Source organism: Trichomycterus rosablanca, chromosome 18, assembly GCF_030014385.1.
Source record: "Trichomycterus rosablanca isolate fTriRos1 chromosome 18, fTriRos1.hap1, whole genome shotgun sequence".
NCBI lineage: Eukaryota > Metazoa > Chordata > Actinopteri > Siluriformes > Trichomycteridae > Trichomycterus > Trichomycterus rosablanca.
The window spans coordinates 22,497,359-22,519,410 of record NC_086005.1 but is presented as its reverse complement, the minus strand read 5'-3'; the positions used below and the strand labels follow the sequence as shown (position 1 = coordinate 22,519,410).

General features: G+C 37.5%; 1 protein-coding gene across 1 annotated transcript in view; it reads left to right on the top strand.

Moving 5' to 3' along the window:
- nrg1 (neuregulin 1) overlaps positions 1 to 21,834 on the top strand; it is a 28,405-nt gene extending 6,571 nt beyond the window's left edge. Inside the window, exons 2-9 of the mRNA XM_063013699.1 lie at positions 7,901 to 8,039; positions 11,215 to 11,273; positions 13,866 to 13,889; positions 16,550 to 16,652; positions 16,765 to 16,897; positions 18,171 to 18,286; positions 18,693 to 18,881; positions 19,472 to 21,834. Coding sequence (XP_062869769.1) covers positions 7,901 to 8,039; positions 11,215 to 11,273; positions 13,866 to 13,889; positions 16,550 to 16,652; positions 16,765 to 16,897; positions 18,171 to 18,286; positions 18,693 to 18,881; positions 19,472 to 20,123 — 1,415 coding nt within the window. The 3' untranslated portion in view covers positions 20,124 to 21,834. The remainder of the gene's footprint in view (positions 1 to 7,900; positions 8,040 to 11,214; positions 11,274 to 13,865; positions 13,890 to 16,549; positions 16,653 to 16,764; positions 16,898 to 18,170; positions 18,287 to 18,692; positions 18,882 to 19,471) is intronic.
- Positions 21,835 to 22,052: the final 218 nt, after the last annotated feature.

Sequence of the window (22,052 nt, the reverse complement as noted above, 5' to 3'; positions counted from 1 at the left end):
TGCACAGCGAGGATATAGTTATATGATATAGTCTAGTGTTACAGTGCAAGGTCATCAATGATAAAATGTACTGCATCAGCACATTCACAGTGTCTCTGAACTGCCTTAATATAGTAACACAAGTCCCGCATTCAAAGTCTTTTTATGTAGGCTAATCTGGTACTTTACACATTTGATCATTATTTTCTTGTAAAAGGTGATCGGGTGGTGCAGTGGTATATTGTACTAACTATTTTAGCATGAGTTTGAAATATAAGTGGTGATATAGATAGGTCGGATGGCCAGGCATCCTCACAGACGGTTTGGGAAAGGGGAGGCTGGGAAATCGGAACCTTCACGACCCTGCCCAGGATAAAGCTTCAATTTATATATTTGTAGTGTTATTACAAAAAGCCGCGCCTGGTCTCTGAGACACACAGCAGTAAGTGATTAAAATAAAAGGCGTGACGTGTAGCATGGTCACATCACTTTATGAATGTAAATGGGTGGAGTGTGGAGCACGTGGTGTCTACCATCCCCAGACATGATCGTCTGGATGCTGAGTGCTGCAGCGTGTAATTTAATGACTAAGACGCACCTTTATGTCGATGTAGAATCTTTTTTTTTTTTGCTTTTATTACTAAATGCAACATTCTCCACTAAAATAACACCACCATGCATTGATTCAATTACAGAAATAGTTTTAACTCAGTCAGTAGTCTGTAACTATTGTATTTAGATCACACAACCCAGCAGATGCATCGTAAGCTTTTAGGGCGAGACAAAGCACTGCTAGACAAAAGAATGCTAAAATATCAATGAGTCTTAAGTGCTGCATCATCCACTGTAGGGGAGGAAATTTAAATGCCAGGAAGTACGCAGTGGTGCAAGCAGTGTGCCGGAGAACATCAGCATGGATTGCAGTGCAGTGCAGCATTTGAAGCAGACAGGGATTACCAAAGTGTTTCCATGCAGATTTTCTTTCTTAGTCTTCTCCCTTCTTTCTCTCTCCTATTCTGTCTTTTTTTAAATTCTCCTCTTTAATTGTTATGCATCATAACTTTATTCCACTAGGTGCTTTTTCTTCTTCAATGCCTCCACGCCTTTTTTTCTTCCCCTGCACTTTTTGCCACACCTTGCAGGGTCTGTGGTGTCTTTTGTGCACCAGACTGGCTCACACATCTTTACCTGCAGTGCTGTTGAGTTTACAGCATGTATTATCACGCTGCTCTGTCTGCTGCGTGTGCTGTAAATTTTATCTATCGGAACTGACACGCAGCTTCACCACAATATTTCACCGTGGTGGGTCACTGCAGCACAGCAGCTAGCAGGTTCGCTGCTATCCCGTTAAAAAGGACATACAGTGAAGGTTAATCTATACTGTACAATATGCAATCTGGGCATTTTCCTCTTCTATACAAGCCAGCTTAATATGTTGTCTGTTAAGAGGACGTGAAAATAAAGACACCTATTGTGAGACTTATTGGAGTCTCCTAAGCTTTCCTTAATTTTTTTTCTTTGTCTGCTTTGGTTTTCCCTGACAATGCTTGTGCTTCATAGTTAGATAAGTAATAATTTCAAGTTTTTTATGCAAAATCAAATTCAATTATGCAAATTTGAAGTTCAAAAGATGAAATTTAGATAATGTTTGCACACTGGATTCTCACTAGAGGTTTATTGAAATAAATGCTCATTACATACATACAAAAGACCTCATTAGAGATTGAATTAAAAGTTTAAAATGAGAGATTAGTGTTCTTTTTTATTGCTTAGTACAGACCCATGAATTGATAAATCAGGCTCAGGTGCTTACTGTGTAAAGTTTAACAAGACTAAGTGGGCACAATGTGTGATTTAAATAATCATGTATGTGTACCTTTCTATTGCTCATTAAATGCAGTTAAATTAGTAGAGGCTGTTGGATTTTTTATGTAAGGGAGAAGCCTGGTTCACATTGCACTGGTTTTGGGAGGTAAAAGCCCTCACTGTGACAATGCTTAGTCATACTGCACCCAGAGTGTAATTTTTAATATATAATACTGTTTCTTTAGATTTATAACAATCTTGCCATAGTCAGTCACCTTAATCCTTTTTTGCCATTCAGGTGTTTGATTTAATTTATCGCTAAATCTCTTGACATATGCAATTATTATACAGGTTGGTTCCATCTGTAATTTGGGCTATGCATATATTCATGAGCTTTTGGTGCACAGAAAGAAGAAACTAGACAACCTTCAAATGAGAAATTGTAAATGGCGTAATTCCAAGTTCCTGTTTACCAGTTCCAAGGTAAGCTGAAAGCAGATTTCTGGCAGGCTAGTAAGGTTCCTTTCATAAGAAAACTTGGCAAAACTGTTCATTATGTTAGTTTGCTTTGTGTAGGAAGGCATTATCATGCTGAAACAGGACAGCATTTTGCAAAGGTGTTGCCACAAAATAGAAAGTTCTATTCCTATTCTGGAGTTCTTCCTTTCCTGGAACTAAATAGCCCAGCATAAACTGTAAACACAATTACGCCTTTCTTCACAAATTTTACGACCTGTGGATAAGGTATTCTTGCATCTATTAAACCAAATTCCTACATATTAATTCAAAGAACAATTCCACTTCTACAAAGTCAAGTGGTGTTATGCTTTACACCACTTCAGCCAATAACTTAAATAGAATTTGGTGAGCCTGGGCTGTGTGTTTGTGTAGCCATAAAAGTCTCAATCCTTAAAGCTGATGGATGCAGCGCTGACCAGTGCTGAGATCTCAAGCTCTTGAGTCTGAGTTGTAGCTCTATCAGCCCACTTGGCGCCTACACCGACACAATATGCTGGTTGTCTGTAGAGGGATGGACAATGGCAGATACAGGGTTCCTCGTTGCTGGGGCAGTTACGACCTCTGACCGATTGAGGCGCCTGCATGGGGACGGCTGATCACGGATGGCAGTGCGTAGGATACTGCGCTCTGTGAGACTCCGCCCATAACAGGTGGAAAATAAGGAATCAGCAATTGTGCCTGACACAACTGGATTGGTTTGTATTTGAAACAAGGGCAAAATCCACATAATTTTACCTTAGATAACTTTAATAAAATGAGAGTAGCAAATCCTGTGACTGTTTCCATATCTATTTTTACATTCTGTGTCGTCTTGAGTTAACATAATATTTATTATCCTAAGTTAATATTGACATTCTATATTTATTCTGACTCATGTACATTATTGTTTTAATGCTTTCCTGCATTGTACATGTGATATTCTCTACACCCCAGGTGAATTATGGTTTTCATGTATGTGGTGAAGTACATATCTTCCCTAGTTTTGGCCACATGCCCTCCAATATGGGAGGTAAATTTGGGGCGAGGCTTTTTCTTATCGAGAGCACAAGCTATATAAACCCAGCCTAGGCTCAATGTTGAGACTGTCCAAGAAAAGCAGCGGTCAGTTATCTGGTGTATTTGTGTTTCTCCTTTACTTATATATAGTACTTATAGAACTTTAGCCTCATGCCACAGAGACTGTGAGTTTCCCTATGCACCCTAAAGCATACATTGATTTCTCCTAGTTTCCTTTTTTAGTCATCAGTGGTGCAGTGCTGAATGCTGCAGTGGAGGCTTGAGTGCAAGGCAGACACTGGTGCAGAGACAGCATGGATCAGCATGGGCAGAATGTTACAATCTTTTTCCTAATGGACCTTTTTTGTCAACTGCTCCAGTTTTTTGTCTATAATCTGCTATCAGTTTATCCTTATACCAATAATAATTATGGCACAAAAATGTAATGGTGGCGCTCGGCTAGCGCAGTGGTCTCTTATTGTGAGATCTGGGTTCAGATCTTAGCGGTGCAATAAAATGGGCATCTCTATATAAATCTAAAGTAGCCTGGTTCAGTTACGGCACATCAGATTTTTAGAAAAGGTTTGGCCCCTGAGGCTGTTTCTGTTTAGTTTATGCTGTTTAGCATTTCAATGTTATCTGCCAAACGTTGTGTTGTAAAAAAAGACTTGAAGAGCTAAAATCTGTTGATTTATTCTGAGCTTATAAATATGTCAGCTGACATCTTTTTACTACAGTTAACAATTACACTGTAAACTTGAAGAAAAAAGCACAAACATGAACATCTACATGAGTTTTAGCCTTCCGCCGACATTTGAAAGCCAGGTTTAGACATAAGCTATTAAAAGAATCGGTTGTCCTTGCCTGTTGTCCTAGGGTCGAACCCGTCTTAAAATGTATCCTCAACTACTAGGTACTTCTCTTTTAATTTTACTATATTTAAAGCCTCATAGTCTGTGTTTTCTATGGCTTTGACTACATTTTTAAATGTAATAAGTATGAAAAATGATCTTGGAGCCTACCTTTTTCCTTTTAGACTTCTCTTCCTTTTAGAAGTCTCTTCATTCTACCATTTACTGTAGATTTAGGAATAAATATGCATGAATAAAGTCTGAAGAATATCAAGTTATATTATCTTAATTTAATAATAGATCTAAGTGTTTTAAAGAGCTTTCAGGTCAGTGCATTTTAAATTAAACAGTTTGCTTAAATGGAGGAAATAGATTTTACAGGAAGTTCATTCCTAATTCGGCTTTGAAAACAGTCCTGCAGTTCTGTTGAACAGTGCCCACACACGTCATTGCCTGAAGTCGGTTTCTGACATGTGCCTGCTGTTGCTCAAGAGCTGTGGGAAGCACACCTTGTCCTCCTGGTGCCTGCATTGAATTACATTTCTGTGGCCTCTTCCTGCATGCAGTGACTGAGAATGTGTGAGAACAGCCAGTCAGGACTGTGCTAGCTTATGTCTGGTGCATCTTTAAGTACCAGGTCAGTAAATGGCTTTAATCAGATTCCCAATATGTTTAACTCTTCTGGTTTGGTCTGGTCTGGTAACACAGGCTTGGTCCTCACTGCTTTGCTGCAGTGGTGTCTCTGCCCCTAGGTGCTCTCAGACTGGGCTGTGTTCACATTATCCCAGTACTGCAGGAAACTGCTAGCCCTGCAAATGCCGCAAAGCAGCAGAGGAGGAGGAAAAGGAGGAAGCTGGAAACAACCTGCTTGTGCTGTTCTATAGTAGGGTTTGGTTCAGTTGTACAGTTAGAAGAAACTTTCTACTTAAACTGTTGAACTGCACCACAAAAGCATGCCACCACAAAAGTAATGCACCTTAACACAGGTCTGAATTACAGCTGGTTCATTCTAGCACCTGCACTTTTTACATTTATGACATTCACCGGATGCTTTTATCCAACGCGACAGTTGTGACCAAATACAATTTGAGCAATGTAAGGTTAAGGGCCTTGTTAGGAACAGTGTAGCAATGGTTGGGCTTGAATTATTGTCAATTATTTAATTACTAGTCCAGTACCTTAACCACTGAGCTACCACTAGCCACTGATTATGCAGCAAGTGCACACTGTGGCATGATATCATTTTAGTGTTAATAATGTCCATACAGATGTGACCCATGTCATGGGTCATTTTCTTCTTTATCCCAGAAAATGTGATGTCCATAATTAAAAATTGTTATACTACAATACATTTTTTTCCACTTTGTGATTGTTCCCAAGCCTCTGTGTTAAAATCTATGACAGAAGCATGCCAGTTTGGAATGCAGTGATGTTTATGGCATTCAGTAGTGGTTTTTTAGCATTGTTGATAAAGGAACATTTGTTCCTAAGCTTTTAAATTACATGCTAATGCATAATTAGCAGTGTGGCAGTCTAAGAACCATCCTTTCCCATTAACGACTAGGATTTACTGGATACCCAAACATGAATGCATCACTGGTCAACATTTTTATATGTTATGTGTTTTGGTGCAGTTTTAGAATGAATATTGCCAAACACTGCCTCTGTAAAGCATTTTTAGCTATTTTTATTCAAATACATGTGAAAGGGGATTTGTAACCATTGTGTGCATAGTTCAAATGTATTTAAAAATGCACTGAATGTATATTAAACATCAAAACATCAAAAGTGTTTGAAGTACAAAGGACTAAAGTACTAAGTTAAATTGGTTAAATTGAAGAATTGAATTTTTTCTTCTTTTGAGCTGTCACTGGTATTCTTAGAGAGAAGGCACTTCTGCCTTGACCACACTGAAGTACATTTATCCATGAACTAAATAATTTGGATGCTCTGTCCCTCACCTTGAAAAGATCCCACATCTCCTGCTGTTACGATGTCAGTTTTTCTTTGTTTCAGTGTCTGTCAATTGAGAGACAAGTCGCCAAAGACATACCATTAACTGAATAGTCTTTCTTTTAAACTATTCAGTCTTAATGAATTGGTTGTCACTCCACCCAGTACCTCTCTGCTGTTGGTAACACATCTCATTGTATCCATTTTTTGAGTGTGTTGTGATTTAGACATATGCTAATCTTTAGTTAGTCTTTTTTCTAAAGCCACAGACACCTAATGGGGCTTGATTGATGATCTGTGACGGCCTTCAGTTTCTGATAAAGTAGCTTTAATGGGAGAAAAACACAATAATCAGATTAGATGTACAAAAGCAATCTGTTGCTCTGTCAATTATTCAAGCAATAGTGGTTGTCTTGAACAACACTGGTATGAATCATAGTGGTTAAATTGCATTGAACTGAATGGTAATGTCCGTCATCTCAGTGGTTACCTGGCAGGGTTCCTGACCTATGATTCTACTCAAACATCACAATCGTGTTTTTGAAGATAACTCAATTGTCTCTTGAAAGAAGACATGATCACACATGCAATATGATTGTAAAACAAACAGAATCCTTTGTTCTAGCTTGAGGAAGCTGGTTAAAGACTTCCCTGCCTAAAATTATAGGGCTCGTAAAGTGCTTAATCAGTCAGTTACTATGTGGAGTAACACAGCTGATGATCAAATGCTGTCAGTGGTCACAATAAGTTATCCACATGCCATGACAAGAAATGGGCCTCACATCCAGTGCTGTTGCTCCATGCATAAATATTTGTCCTTTCTGAGTTTTGAGGTGCAAACTAATTTTCTTTTGACGTCGAGCGGTGACGTCTGCGCTTACACACATCTGCATCAGCGCATCACATGACTGTATCAGTGCCAGGTGTGATGTGGAGAGGGAAGCAGTTAGGGCTTGTTCGAAAATATTGATAAGCATTGCGTTTTTGCACTGAAGAGGACCGATCTTAGGGAGGAACTAGTCTTCAGCACTATTGATCCCTACTGTGTAGCAGAGAGGACAAAAGACATGCGGCTCCCATTATTTAGACTTTACCCAAACAGGACAGGTAATCTCTGCTCTTTTACAGTAATGCTCATTTCTTATATCGTTTAGTGGTTTTTCAGGGTGATTTGTCTTTTTTGCACTTGATTTGTGTAGGCATGCTTTCGTCAGATTTGAATGTTGTCATGCTTGAGCGGCAAGTCGTTTGATACGTGTGCGTAATTCTACATTTTTGTGTGATATCTGTACTTTGGAACTTTCTTGGAAGTCTTTGAATTTTGTTCTGTTCCGATTAGCTTTGTAAACTGCTGCTACCCTGGCATGTAATTGTTGTAGTGCTTTGTTTTAGCAATACAACAGTTAAAGTTCTGTTTTAAAGTATTACACTTTCAGCAAGGCATGCGTAGCTAACATTATTTTAAGCATGTGGTTTTTTATATTCAAGGTGAGCATACTGCATTATTTTAGGCTAAATCAATAGACCAAAATGCCTCGTCAGGGCAGTGTTTGCCATCTCATATTTCCTTAATATTCAGCAGCTATTTAGCAACAGTGAAGGACACCAGGATCAGACGAGGTAAGGGTATCAATTTCTGCATAGTCCTTGCAGAGAAGACAGAGGATCTGGTATCACATTTAGTGCTTGCTTTGTGACACATCATCAGTCTCAGTTGTAATTGAAGTAAACAACGACAAAAAAGAGTTTGTCCATATATTCTCTGCCTCAATCTGAGTTCTTCTATTCCTTCTTAGCTGCCACCAGCACCACGCCGTCAGCCAAGACGTCCAGTCACGTGACACGCTGCAGTGAGGAGGAGAAGAGTTACTGCGTGAATGGGGGCGAGTGCTTTACCCTAAATGTCACACCCAACTCCATCAAACGGCTTTGCAGGTAGGCTGTTAAAAATAATGAGAAATAAGTAGGTTAAATCCTACTTTAAAATGTCCCTAAAGTTCTTGGACTCATGTGTTAATACGGCTTTCATGCATACTAATACTTAAATAATGAAAATTCTTTAAAAGTCATGTTAAAGTCCCACATGTTACATTTAATATAGTCAGTTAATGCTTAAGCAAAAGCAATCTCTGCATGCACTAATCACTCAAAAGCGAGGGTTTAGAGACCAGCTTCTGGCATTCATATTTCAATATTCTGACACAAGAATAAAAGAAATAAACCTTTAGTAAAGTGGAGGAAAAAAAACACGTTTATTGTAGATGTGATTAACAATAAGCAAATAATACACATATTTGGTCCCTATCTCTTATTTTAATTGGTTTTTAGTACAGCAGTATAGTCCACCTATTCTTGAAAGTATTTAATACAGGACATTGAAAATTGATTTGACCATTGTAATACCAGAACACCAGATGTAACATTCTGGCTATTGGTTTAAACTTGTGTTCCACTTTTCACCATGCACCAGTTCCACTGGCAGCAAAATGTTAATCTCCACCAGTTTTCACTAATTAAAAGATGGGACAGTGTAACAGGGTTTGAATGCCTAACTTTTCCCTCGTATGTCGATTTTGTTGCACCATTTTTGACTACCAAAATCTCTCCCCAAATGCTTTTACATTGTTCATTTAATCAGCCTCACAACCCATGGTGATGTAAAGCTTACACATACACTGTGACACTTGTGTTCCAACAGTTTTTAATTCATGATTCTAATTACTGACCAAGTAAACAAATTTTCTCTCAGCAGAAGGTAACAGATTGGGTATTCTTTTTTAAGAGACGGTTGTGTAGAGACTACTCTGTAGGTACAGACAACTATTTGCACACTGATGTTAAGAGATATGTACAAAGCTCTCAGGACTTTACCATTATAATGATTCTGGCTTAGTGGGTGCACTGAGAAACCACCCACTGTATGTAATGATGATCCATAAAGAGGAATGAAGAGGTCAGGTCATACAGTTAAATATAATTTATTAACTCTTCACACCACTAAACTTATAATTGTCAGGATTTTTTGTAATTATGACTCAGCAATATGCCATATTAGTAAAGAGCTCCTCCTATCTGTATGGATAGAGAAACCATAAAAAGTCACTCTGTTGGGAGGGGGGGTGGGGGGGGGGGGGTTCTGGGTGAGAGAAATAACATCACTCTCCCAAACATTCCACCACCAACAAACCTTATTTATTCATTAGAATAATCTGTTTTATTAAACTGTCATGCCGTGACATGTAACATTTCTCTTACAGATGTCTTCACATCTCTGTAACTTTCAATGTTAGCTATTGCTATAGATAAAGATGTGAAGCATATTAAAAATGTGGATCTTTAATTTATTGAACAATTTAAGTAGTTTTAAACATAATCAATGTGTTTAGCCATATGCTGATGTGAGGAAGATGCCTCGTCTTCTGCAGGATCAGGGTGTTCTGCTGGTTTAGTGAACTGTGACTCCATTAGTCTCATTAAGCTTGGATGACTTGCAGCCTTGCGCTGTATCTCTGAAATGCTGTGCTGGGAGCCTAACATTGCCAATGAAACACTTTGGCTCAGGGCCATCCAATATAAAAGAAGGATCTTTAGCAGTCACTGAAAGACTGAGCTTAAATACTTCAGTGACTAAGCAGAAAATCACTGCTGTATATGTATTTTTCTTCTATAAGCATTGCAGGACAAAGCTGATGAGAAGAAAAGCATGCCTGTCTGTCGGTCATTTTCTTTTTCTTTTTTTCTTCCTGCCTGTATGTCTGTACTGCACGGAAGTATCGAAGATCAAGGGATCTCAAGGGATCAAAGAGTGCTAAGATCTTAGTAGTGGGAAACAGACATGTTGGAAGATGAACCCCAAAACAGAGGATCTGTACAAAACAGTGCCCTATTATGGAGGCTATTTTGTCATTGCAGCCATCGATTTATATATATTAAAAGAAAAGATTTATGAGATCTTATGTAGTTCCCTGCTATCTGATGAATCAGTTCAGGACTTTTAGCATATAGCCTTTCTCTGTCCATGCCAAGATACAGCTGTCCCAGCTGTTAAGAAGCACAGCTGGAATGGCTAGAAGACTGTTCAAGTCACACCGCTAGGTTTACTTTATCAGAAAGCCACATCTCTGTCATCAGAGAGCAGATGGCCTGCAGAGCAGTACTAGTCCTGGCATCAAACTTGACTTTTAGTGTCTATTAGCAACTTCATGCCAGTCTTCATATTAATTTTATGATTTAATGACTTTTTATAAATGCAAAAATGGAACTGGCATTTTGGAAAGTATTGCCAAAAAGCTAAAAATAAAATAACAACCCAGACTAAGTAAAGCATTGTGATATCATATTTGATACTTTGAACTATTGGACAAGTGAAAGACATCCCTTTTCAGTTCATCCATTGCCATTTTCTGTTTTATTTTTTTTTTCAGTTTGTTGTGTTGTGTTTATTTATGATGTTCAGTGTTAAGTGTCAATTTCTGTGATGTGCTCATCAACTTTATCCACCCCTTTCTCAGGTGCCCTCAAGGATTCACAGGGAACCGCTGTCAAACCAAAGTCCCTGTGAGAGTCACAAAACACGAACGTATGTGAAGTCGCTGATTTTCCCCAAGCGCATGCTGCAAAGCTGGTGTTTTATGCTTTTTCTCCCCTCCCCACCATATCCCTAATCACAGTCTCCATAACACAAAGCCTGTCAGATTGTCCATCTGTGCCTCCATTAGATGTGGACAGATGTGGAAACGTGTGTGGCGCAGTGCTTTTGAAGCCACAAACCACTACTGCCTACTTCATCAGAGGACATTAGGACCAGTTGCTAATGCACAATTGTATTCGCATGGCGATGCTGCATTCTGAATTGTTTAATCCTCATTCATTTGTGTGATGTTTGGAGAGGTTATCTCCTAAAATGAATTCTATCTGATCAAGCTGTTACTTTGGAACTGTGATTCGGTCAGTACTTGGGAGGCGTGTGGTTTAACAAACATGGGCAATGTTTGTGACACGATTTGCAGGAACACCAGAAATGCACGTGGGCACGGGGAGAGCTTTTGGGTATCAACTCACTTCCTCTCTCTTTTTTCTTCTCTCTACGACTCTTTTGTTTCCCTCTCAGGTGCCCAAATGAGTTTACTGGTGATCGCTGCCAAAACTACGTAATGGCCAGCTTCTACAGTACGTCTATTTCCTTTCCCTGTCTGCGCTTGGATTGAAGCATGCTCAGTCAACGCTTTTTTCCTGTTGCTTCATTTTGTGTTCTAAGTAGGAGATTAGGGAGACTCATGTGCTGTTTTGGGACTTTGCTTTTTTTGTATGGCTTTTACCATACCTACTCCTTGCATGTTTAGCATTTTAACCTAGTCTTGTTATGTTGGAATATTAACCTCAAGTAGTGGGTGGACAAAATAGTTCATCATATTGGACAAGAAATTTCAGATAATTTACAGCGTGTCCAAAATCAAACAGCTTTTAAGTAAATTATGTCATGGAAGAAGAGGTTTCATCACAAAAAGAAGCTTCACAGGTATTAACAGGTATTCGCAAGACAAACACGTGGTCTAAAAAAGAACATGCTCAGTTATTATAGATTATAGATTCACTTTTAGTTTAATTACTTTTAACACCATCCAGTAAAAGCCTGTACAAGATGTGTTTGCTTTAGAATTCTTGTTAGTATGAACAAATATAATGCATGAATCAGAAAAAGGATAATATGACTCGTGAGACTAATAAGCCAAATTTTGTAGCAATTGACAAATTGCCAATCAGTATTGTTGTTTTTTCAAAGAAATAAGCATTTTAACACACTTACCTTCAGTAAGAGTTTAATAAGAAGTATATACGAATCTGATACAGACACGTTTGGTACAACCAAGGTTTTGTGGTTTGGTCTTATGTCTTACCCTCTTAATTGAGCATCTTAAAACATGCTCAATTACAATAGTTTACAACAGTAAGCCTACTGTGCATACAAGCAACATTTTGGTTGCATTCCGGCACCTACATTAGTCTTAAATATGTTTTATTTCAGGATCAAAAACATTTTGTCTAATTAAGCTGCCCAACATAATTGCTGCGTAAGTTCATGTTGATTTTTAAATGTGAAAAATAATAACACACAAATATGTAACTTAAATGTATAAGTAAAAATAGCTAATCTCAATAACAGAGCAAAACCACAAACATCTCAAATTCTGCCCTCACACCTCATCTAATATGGGGGTTTTGATAAAGCCTTAACTTGGCTTTTGAACTACAGGAAGAAATATGTTGAAATTCAATGTTAATCATTTACCACATACCTTTGTTCAAAGGCTACAAAAGCCTTATGATTTTAATTAGAAAGTCAGTGTCAATGTATGTTGACTTAAAACATAGCCTGACTTTTTTCATTTAAAGTAAAGTCTAATTTTTGAGCAAGTCTTTGCAGATAATGCACCTACCTGAGATCAATGAGAACAGACCCATTCAAGGTATACTTTGAAATGCCGGTCTGTGTCAGTGTGACAGACTGGACTAGTTTTAATCTCCCCCATCCCCAGTATTTCTGCAGGAATCAGTCTGTTCTGGCTTTTTGCACTTAATAAAGCTGTTAGTTAAAGGAACACAGACACTATCTGATGGTAAGGGACTGGGGGTGTGTTGGACCATGAGCAGCAATGCAGCAAAGGTTTTTCTTATTAAGCTCAGTACTCACATTAATGAATCATTTGGGCTGGTATCAATTGTTCCTCTCTTTTAGTCTAGCCAGAATTTCTCGCTCTGGAAATTTGATGGGTGCCACGGAAGCTGAGTGTACTGTTTGTGCAGACAGCCGGTACATGCAGCTCTGCTGCAGTGCTGATGCAGCAGTTAGCTAGCTGCAGCCTAGCTACGCTTAGCTTAGCGCTGTATTCCCTTGAAGCATTTGAATGTCACACCATCGTCTTGCCTTTGGGGTAAATGTACTTTAATAAGATGTAAGTCACTAGGCACAAGAAAAAAACACTGTGCAGCTGCCATGAACATGAGCCACACTTTTTATTGACTTCATATGCAGTGCTGGATTTAGTGAAGTCATAAAATATTATTAGTAGTATTCTTACATAGGAAACTAATTTATTACCACTTAAACATGCCCATCTATCGTTTGTCAGACCAGCAGGAGTAAATACTTCTTTCTGCCACAGTTTTGGCCTTGTGTTGTTTTTATTTATTTATTTAATTTAAATGACCTATAATAACTAATAGCATTAATAAAACAATTATTTCTTTGCCGGTTATTAATCAGGTAATCCTTAATAATTCTACTGGATATCTGTTTGACTAGAATGTCTGTTGGCAGTAGCAGCTTTTGGTTTTAATTTCAGTGTGAAATCATTCATGGATGACGTTCTGCAGTTCAGGAAAAGTTGCATGTCCCTAACTGCATGTCGATCTAAAACAGCAGTGGTGTTGCTAGCCAGAAAAGCGCAGGTTTTGCTCCTATTTCCAGGAATAGGGTCAATCTGTTTCACGATGCAAGCACAGTGATGTTTGCATGTGCATGCTAATGTATCATCATCGTAACTAACAAATGTTAGTTACAGAAGCCATGAAACCGTAATCTTTTATATGTGCCTTTTAAATGTCTTGCGAAGGTTAATATAAACAGGTGTAATGGTAATTGCTGTTTAGTGCTTTGCAGTCGTGTTTAATATTTGCTTAGCCAAGTGATCATTACATTATCACCCAGATCTCCAACCAACTGTACTTACTTTCTTTTTGTCATCTTTTCTGCCTCGGCAGAACATCATGGGATTGAATTTATGGGTATGAATTGTTACTTTCTCCTAGTTTGCAGACTTGTAGGACTACTAGCTTGAGCCTTTTTTCCACTAGCCAGTTTCCTTTTGCTATTGAAGGGATCATACAGCCATAACAGATAAAGTGATTTTGTTTTACACTGTTTGATTGTATCTAGTACAGAAGCTAAAAAGAGGACTTTTTATCCTAATTTCTGAAAAAAAAATAGTCTAAATGGTTTTTTTTGCTGCATCACTGCTGTAAACGGCTTTGCTGGGTGCATCAGCGCAAGAAGCTGGCAGTGAAGGATGTCCTCAATTATTAATGTATACTTCTGCCATATTCCATTTACTACACACGCGCACACACACACACTAGTATAAGATGAAGTGTGAAGTGGTTATGCTGTATGCGCAGATCCCTTCGTTTTTTGTTTTGTTTTGTTTTTTTTGCTTTGCTCCATTTCTCTGCATCCTCAGCCCTTTGCATGCTGCACAAGAAATGCTTAAACACCTTGTGCTTTACTTTTCTCTTTCTTTTTACCTATAAATCCAACTCATCCTGCAGCTTCAATTTGTTCTAACATTGTTTTCATTTCCCTCTTCATTTGCTCCCTATTCCTTACACAACTTATTTACTTTTTTTCTATATGTACGTAGTAGTGGCAGTTGTGTCATGTGCCTGTTTAAGAAGTCATTTACTACCATTTAACAAAAATACATAATTGTTAACAAGGTCATACTGAATCTGGCAGCAGCATTTGTTCACAGAAATAAATAAATAAATATATATATATATATATATATATACTGTATATATGAATCAAACAAAAGAAAACTGCATCCCAAAAAGGGAATTATTTTGTAATTTATAAATCAAATCATTTTAACAGAGCACTAAGGGCCCTGGGACCAAGTGTTGCTGCTCTTTAATCCTAAATTTGTTAAACCTTGGGTATGTGCAATGCTGCAGCATTTGCAAACGAAATCAATTTCATCACTGCCCTTCTGGTTTGCATATGCTCAGAAGTATTTCACAGACTGAAGGGCTTTTATAAAAATCCCTTAATGTCCTAATTAATATATTAATATGTATGATTTTAGGGAATTAGATCATATTTGCTGTAGTGTAATTTAAATCACAATATAGCTAAAAGTATGTGGGCATTCATACGTTCTTGTTTAACATCTTATTCTAAAACCTTGGGCATTAATATGGTGTTATTTTACACCAAACAAGGCAACCATTTTTGTAGACCTTTGTCCAGATGGCTTTACTATCAAAAACAGCTATAAACAGCTTCAATTCCACCTTAACCTTTACAGTAGATACTGTTTAGCCAGCTCTATTATTTTCCTGCCATCTAGCAAACTAAATCCCCAAATTGCTTTTTTGTATTTAGCAAATAAGCACTGTTTCAACTGCTCGAGATATATAAAGTAAGTGTGCTTAATACCACTTTTAGAGTCTTAGTTTGTCAAATGTCTGACATGCTAATGTGTTTTAAGATGCTTTGCCATGTCATTAAACAGTTCAATATAGCCAGTATCACCATTAACAAACTACTTATTACAGGTGCCCACATACTTTTGGAACTTTGTCAAAACTAAATCCTGTGATCTATACACACCAAACAGACTGCATTTCTATTTTTAAATCTCACTACAAAAATTGGTAGCATACAGTGCAATAATGTATTTGTCCTTTACTGATTTCTTTTATGTTTGCATATTTGTCACCTAATTGTTTTAGATCTTTAAAAAATGAGTGAGAGAAAGACAACCTGAGTAAACACAAAATACAATTTTTTAAATGATCATTTCTTTATAGAAGAAAAAAGTCGCCCAACTGTCTTTTTAAAAAAAAATTTCCCTTAGTTACCTAATTAGCCAGTAACCATATTTAATTGATTAAAGAGGTATAATTAGATGAGACACACTCAGGCTTGACTACTGCCAGCACCGCTGATTCTAAAAATCGATGTATAAGCTTTCCATAAATGTAAAGTAGGCTAACATTTATCAACAGACGAGCAGAACATTGTCAGTCAGTAGAAGTTCTGTAAGTAATTAAAATATTTTAGTCTAGGAGGTGTTAAAATTCTGTTTTTTAAAACTCTGGGATTCCACTGAACCACAGTAACAGATATCATCTCCAAACAAAGAAAATAAAAGAACAGTGAATCAGTGAATTCACCACTCAAGCAGCCACAAAAGAATCCAGATAAACATCCAATGACCTGCAGGCTTTGCTTACATATATTAATTCTGGAATCTGCAACTTACAAAGCTGGTCTTTAATTATCAGAAGCATTTAGTTGCAGTTGCTGCTAAAGGTGGCACAACCAGTTATTAGATTAAGAGAGGCCGTTAGTTTTTTAATCAGTGATACAGTTTGCATAACTATTTTTATCTAGAAAAGTATTTAAAACTGTATTTTGTCTTTCCTTATGTTTTCTTTCATAGTGTTTACTTAAACAATTTCATGAAACAAATATTCAAAAATAGAGGAAATCAGAAGGACTTCTTTTATTTTGGCATTGTATTATACATACAAAACATACATTTTGTTAAAGTGTGTGCAATTATATTTCCTACATTTCCTCACACAAATACTAAAGTGTATAAAGAACCTTGTGTTAATAAAACATTGTGGAGTTGTTAAACATTCTCCATTTTCTTTTCCAGAAGCTGAGGAGCTGTATCAGAAGCGTGTATTAACAATAACAGGCATCTGCATTGCTCTTCTAGTTGTTGGAATCATGTGTGTGGTGGCCTACTGCAAAACCAAGTAATTGTTCTAACTCTTTATCCCTGTGATTGATTTTCCAATGTTGTTTTTTTGTCAAGAAGATTTGAAAGAATGAACATGGCATTAAACAGCTGTTTGTTTTTTTGAGCAGGAAGCAGAGGCAAAAGCTGCATGATCGCTTGAGACAGAGTATACGAAACCACAATGCAATGGCTGACATAGGAAATGGTCCACAGCACCTGCAAAAGCACCACACACCACCGCAAACCCTGCAGCTTGTTAATGTGAGTCTCTGCAATTAGCAGGGTCTGAATGCTAATTAACAGGAGATAGGGCCTAATAGCATAATGCTTAAAATAATATTAAAACTAAAGCTCGATATTTAAGGTCTGTTGTGAAAGTTTGGAATTAGGAAATACCTACACTTTAGACAATAATAATGCAGTGTTTATACACAGTACAAGAAAAAAGTGCAACATTTTCCCAACAAGGGACTCATTTACAAACCAACATTTACAAAAGGAACTCAGTACCTATTAATATCTGCCCCTATAAAGTATTTCTTAATGGGCTACAGAAGTGTTTACATTTTATTTTAATAGTGTGTAAACATTTGTAGTGTCTTTTATTACAATTTTTAATGAGGTTTTTTTTTTACCTATAGCCTTGTCTGTATATTTTGCCTATGGTTACTATACATTAATTAATGCATGTATGATGCCTGTGAGAACAGCCTTCGTCTATTATTGTTCTCCAACTAAATTTCTTATATATATAAATACTGTTGTCAGACGTTATGCTGGTGCAGTGGGCCCTGGGTTTCAGCTTCATATGGCAGTTCCTGGATAACAAAGGCATGGATGCCACTGACTGGCCCTCACGTTACCCAGACCTGAATCCAATTGAGACCCTCAGGGACGTTATGTATCGGTGCATCTAACACCCCCAACTAGTGCTGCAGACTGTTTAGGCGCTCACTGCTCACTGACGCCCCGACGGTCTGAGAGGATATCCCCCAGGACACCATCCACCATCTTATCAGTTTCATGTCCAGACGTTGTCGAGAGTGCATACAAGCTTGGGGGAGCCATAGACACTACGGAGTCACATTATGAGTAGCCATAATGAAATAAACGCAAATTAGATCAGCCTGTGATTTCAGTTATCACCTTGATTTTTGGTGTAATTTTAAATCCAGGTCTTGATGGGTTAATGATTTTGGTTTGGTTGACCATTGTTATGACATTTTGATTTTAACACAATTTATATCGGTAAAGATTTCAACTTAAATCAGACACATCTAATCATAATACATGGAAGATTTAAGTGCTTTTTTGAGCAGTATATTTTATTTACATTTATTTTTTTGCATTTTTAAAATGCAACAAAAATGCAAAAATGTGTGTTAGCATAAAGAATGACTAATGATTGTAAAATGTCCTGTTTTTTGAAGTTATTGCATGGGCTTATTGTATGAACACAAATATACAGTACATGTCACATTCTTGGCCCATGTGTTTGCTGCTGTTCATTTTTTGTTGTTTTTCATTTTAACAGTATGCATCAAAAAATCCTGTCCCTTCTGAGCATGTGATCGAGAAGGAAAGAGAAACCTCATTTACCACATGCCAGAACACGACGTGCACTGCAGCCACTCATACCTCCAGCCAATGGTACAGTCATATTCCTTTGTAATACAGTCCAGCTTTGACAGAACTGACAGAATTACACAGCTATAGCACAGCTTTTATATTGTATATTCCAAGTTGTGAGGAAGGGGTGGTCTTTCCAAATATGGCTTTATATATCCATGAAAGCAAATCAAATTGCTTTCATCATTGCAATAAGGAGTAAATGAATGCATGAATTGTTGGGATTTGTTTTACATCAAGATGTTGTAACTGATCCGAGTAATTGGCACTAATATAAACGGCAGCATTAAAGTTAAATCTAGCTGTGTTTGTCTCTGACAACTGCAGACTTACAGAATTATATTGAACCTGCATCCTGTCAATCTATGTTTGTTTAAGTTGCACGTATTTGCCAGTTCTGAATGTTATGTTGTATGTTATGTTATAGTTGGAGTAATAGTGTAGTGTCTGACAGCCGTCCAGTCTTGGGTGCGTTATCTGGCCAGAACAGCCGAAATGGCACTCCAAGTCACCGCGGACGTTTAAATGCTACTGGCGGAGCCCGAGAAGTCAGTGCCTACGTGAAAAACTCAAAAGAAACCACAGACTCCTACAAAGAATCACCATACAGTGAGAGGTACAGTTATCCAACAGCTGCTAACATAAACACTTACTAAGAATTAGTCACCAGTGCAGCATTTTGCCATTTTATTGTAATTCCTTCCAAAAATATTGAGGCATTAGACAAACTGCAAATGCAAAATAAGCATATGTGCAGCGTCTAATATACTACATGCATACAGTTTGCTATTAGACCGGTGGTTCCACAATGTGCACATTTACTAAGAGGGTATACATCTCATAGCAGATGTGCAAAATTTGAGACCTTCATACTGGTGCATGTGCATTGGGGATGTCAAATTCAGATTTCCGCTTATTTGCTGAAACCTCCATGGTTTCAGATCTTGAATAAAATGCGGATCATTAATCGAACTATTAATTTGTTGGTTATTATGTTTTTTTTTCTGTGACTCCCACACCCTGCCATTTTCCAATATGCAAATGAAGGCAGTTACAAGTACAAGTTGAATATTTATAAAATCTGAATGTCTTTCTGGAGTTAAATGTATATGGTCTGTGGTCTTAAGTTTCAAATCGATTATTTATTAATACATACATTTTTGTCTTAAAGCCTAAATATATAAATCAGTTTTTTTCCTTTGTAAGGTATGTTTCAGCACCGACACACCCCTCGCCTGTGAAGCTGCTCTCCCCTGCAACGCCCTCCTCTCCTCCTTCTGAGATGTCAACAGCTCTCCCCAGCCTGGCAACCTCTGTTCCTTCCATGGCGACGAGTCCATCAGGTGGGGACGAACGGCCCCTGCTGTACTTCACGCCCCCGCCGCTCCGTGAAAAATCTGAGCCAAGCAGAGCTCGGCAACTTCGCAACTCGGCTCACTGCAACCACGGCCTGGAGGAAATAAGCCCTCCAACCAGCCTGCAACACACCCCGGAGGATGAGCAGCTTACTATCCAGGAGGGTGACTGTTCCATGCCCAATTCTGCCCCTCAAAGCCCCACAGCTATGCACATATTCAAAAGAACAAAACCTGAAGATAAGAATACCCAAGAGGAGCAGAAAGCATCGAGTGAAGGCAGCTCTGAGAGCAGCAGCTCTGAGAGCGAGACGGAGGAGGAGCGCATGGCTGAGGACAAACCTTTCCTCCTACAGAACCCTGGGGCTTTGGGAATGGCTGTGCTGGGGTTGGAGCTGGCAGACAGCAGCAGGACTAACACTGCACTGCACATCTCCCCACAAGATGACCTGCAGACCAGACTAACCAGTGTCATGGCCAACCAAGATCCAATTGCTGTATAAAAAGGAAGAGACAATAGAAAAAAACATACTAAAAGAGAGACACAACTAAACCTTTATTTTCTATAAATTAAGTATTTGAGGGAAATGAGTAAAAAAACAATAACTTTTATTTTAGTTATATAGTTGCAACAAAGTCTTTTATAAATTAAATGTATATAAACGTGTTTGCATTATGACAAAGTGCCATGTATGTGTATATGGTCACAGTATTTCAAAGGCAGAAAAACAGTATAAATGGTGCCTTTAATTTCAGCATGAAGATCTAAAGGAAACGGCTTTATAACATTGGGCCAAAAATTCCTGATGTTCAGCCAGCAAACTGTAATCAGCATCATGCAAAACTTCTCTTAAGCATTGGAACAATAGAGTTATAACTATTTTATAGATGGTTGTTTTCTCAGCTAATAACAAAAAAGAAATGTTAACAAATTTTGATTTGTACAAAATTAGACATGATAGCTTAAAAACAACTCGTAACACATTGTTTGCTGGTTGAACTGACTGAATAAATGGCTGAATGTCAGTAATTTAACACACCCATTGGCTTTATGGTAATGCATTGTGGGGAAAGTATAGCACCAATATATCATCTGGACTCCACACTTGTGTAACCATTTGCCCATCAATATCATTGTAGAATGTATTTCAGTATCCAAAGTGTCCTTTGTGTTATTTTTTTTTCACCATACAAATGTAATCTTGTTTGACGGGGCACTCGCATAAATGTTTGTTTTTTCTTTTGCAGCCTAAAAATGATGCCAGCCGAGTTTTTAGTGTCTGTAAAAAAAAAAAAAAGGTTGAGTTTGCTTTACCAACATCTTTGTGAACTGGGCAAAAGATACAGAATGAGTGCTTATTAATATCAGAATACCATAAATACTAATATAACATTTGTTTCTGTGAAATAAATCCTTTAACCGGCCATTTAGCTTGCTGGACAGATAAAGTGGACAGATAAATGCAAATCGACACTTCTACTAGCTTGTTGCCAATGCTGTGGTGAAAAGGCAGTTCCTGCAGTTTTCTAAATACCATCTCCTATCACAAAACTGAACATACTGATATTTTGCATTTTATAGTATTTATTTTGTATATTTATTATTTATTTATTTATTTATTACTTGGCCTCATATAAACAATCCACTACAATTTATATTTTAGTAGTGTTGAATATATTTCCATATATCAATATCAGTACTTTTAAAATTGGTTTCCCTTTTTTACCATTCCATTTTATTTATCGATATATGTTTTTTTTTGTTGAAGGCCTAGTGTATCATGCAATATTAATAAATTTACAGCTGATTAATGTCATGAGTGTACAGTTATATTACCATATATAGCGCATTTGTTCAACCTTATCATTTGGGTCGCGACAGTGGCCAAATGCAAATCCACGGGTCACATAAATGCATAAATATATACATTTACCGCTTAGAGTTATATTAAACCTATAGTACATAAGCACAGGTCACACTTTACTCTGATAACCACTTATTGCTTGTAAAACACCCCATGATGCATTGCTTTCAAACCAAGGAGTGTCTAACTTGTGTAAATACAAACATAAAAACTCAAGTTATTTTACTGAGTCTGTTAAGACAAGACTTCTCACTCATAATACTAATGTAATAACTCCAGTGGGTAGGTATTAGCAAAATTATATCTTTTACTGATGTATTTTATAAATAGCATATACTATAAAAAAGAGCTGTTGGTTTTTATTAGATCTCTGTTCTGAAGCAGTATTTTTTACTGTTTAACCACCTTACAGATAAGTAAAAGAATAAATATTAACCTGACGGACTGTTACTTTCAACAAACTATAGGAGTAGCAGGAATTCACTGCATCAAATGTGTATGATGATCAATGAGTGCTGCAAGTCTGCAAGCTGCATTAACTACCACGTCCTATCAGCTGGATTTGGC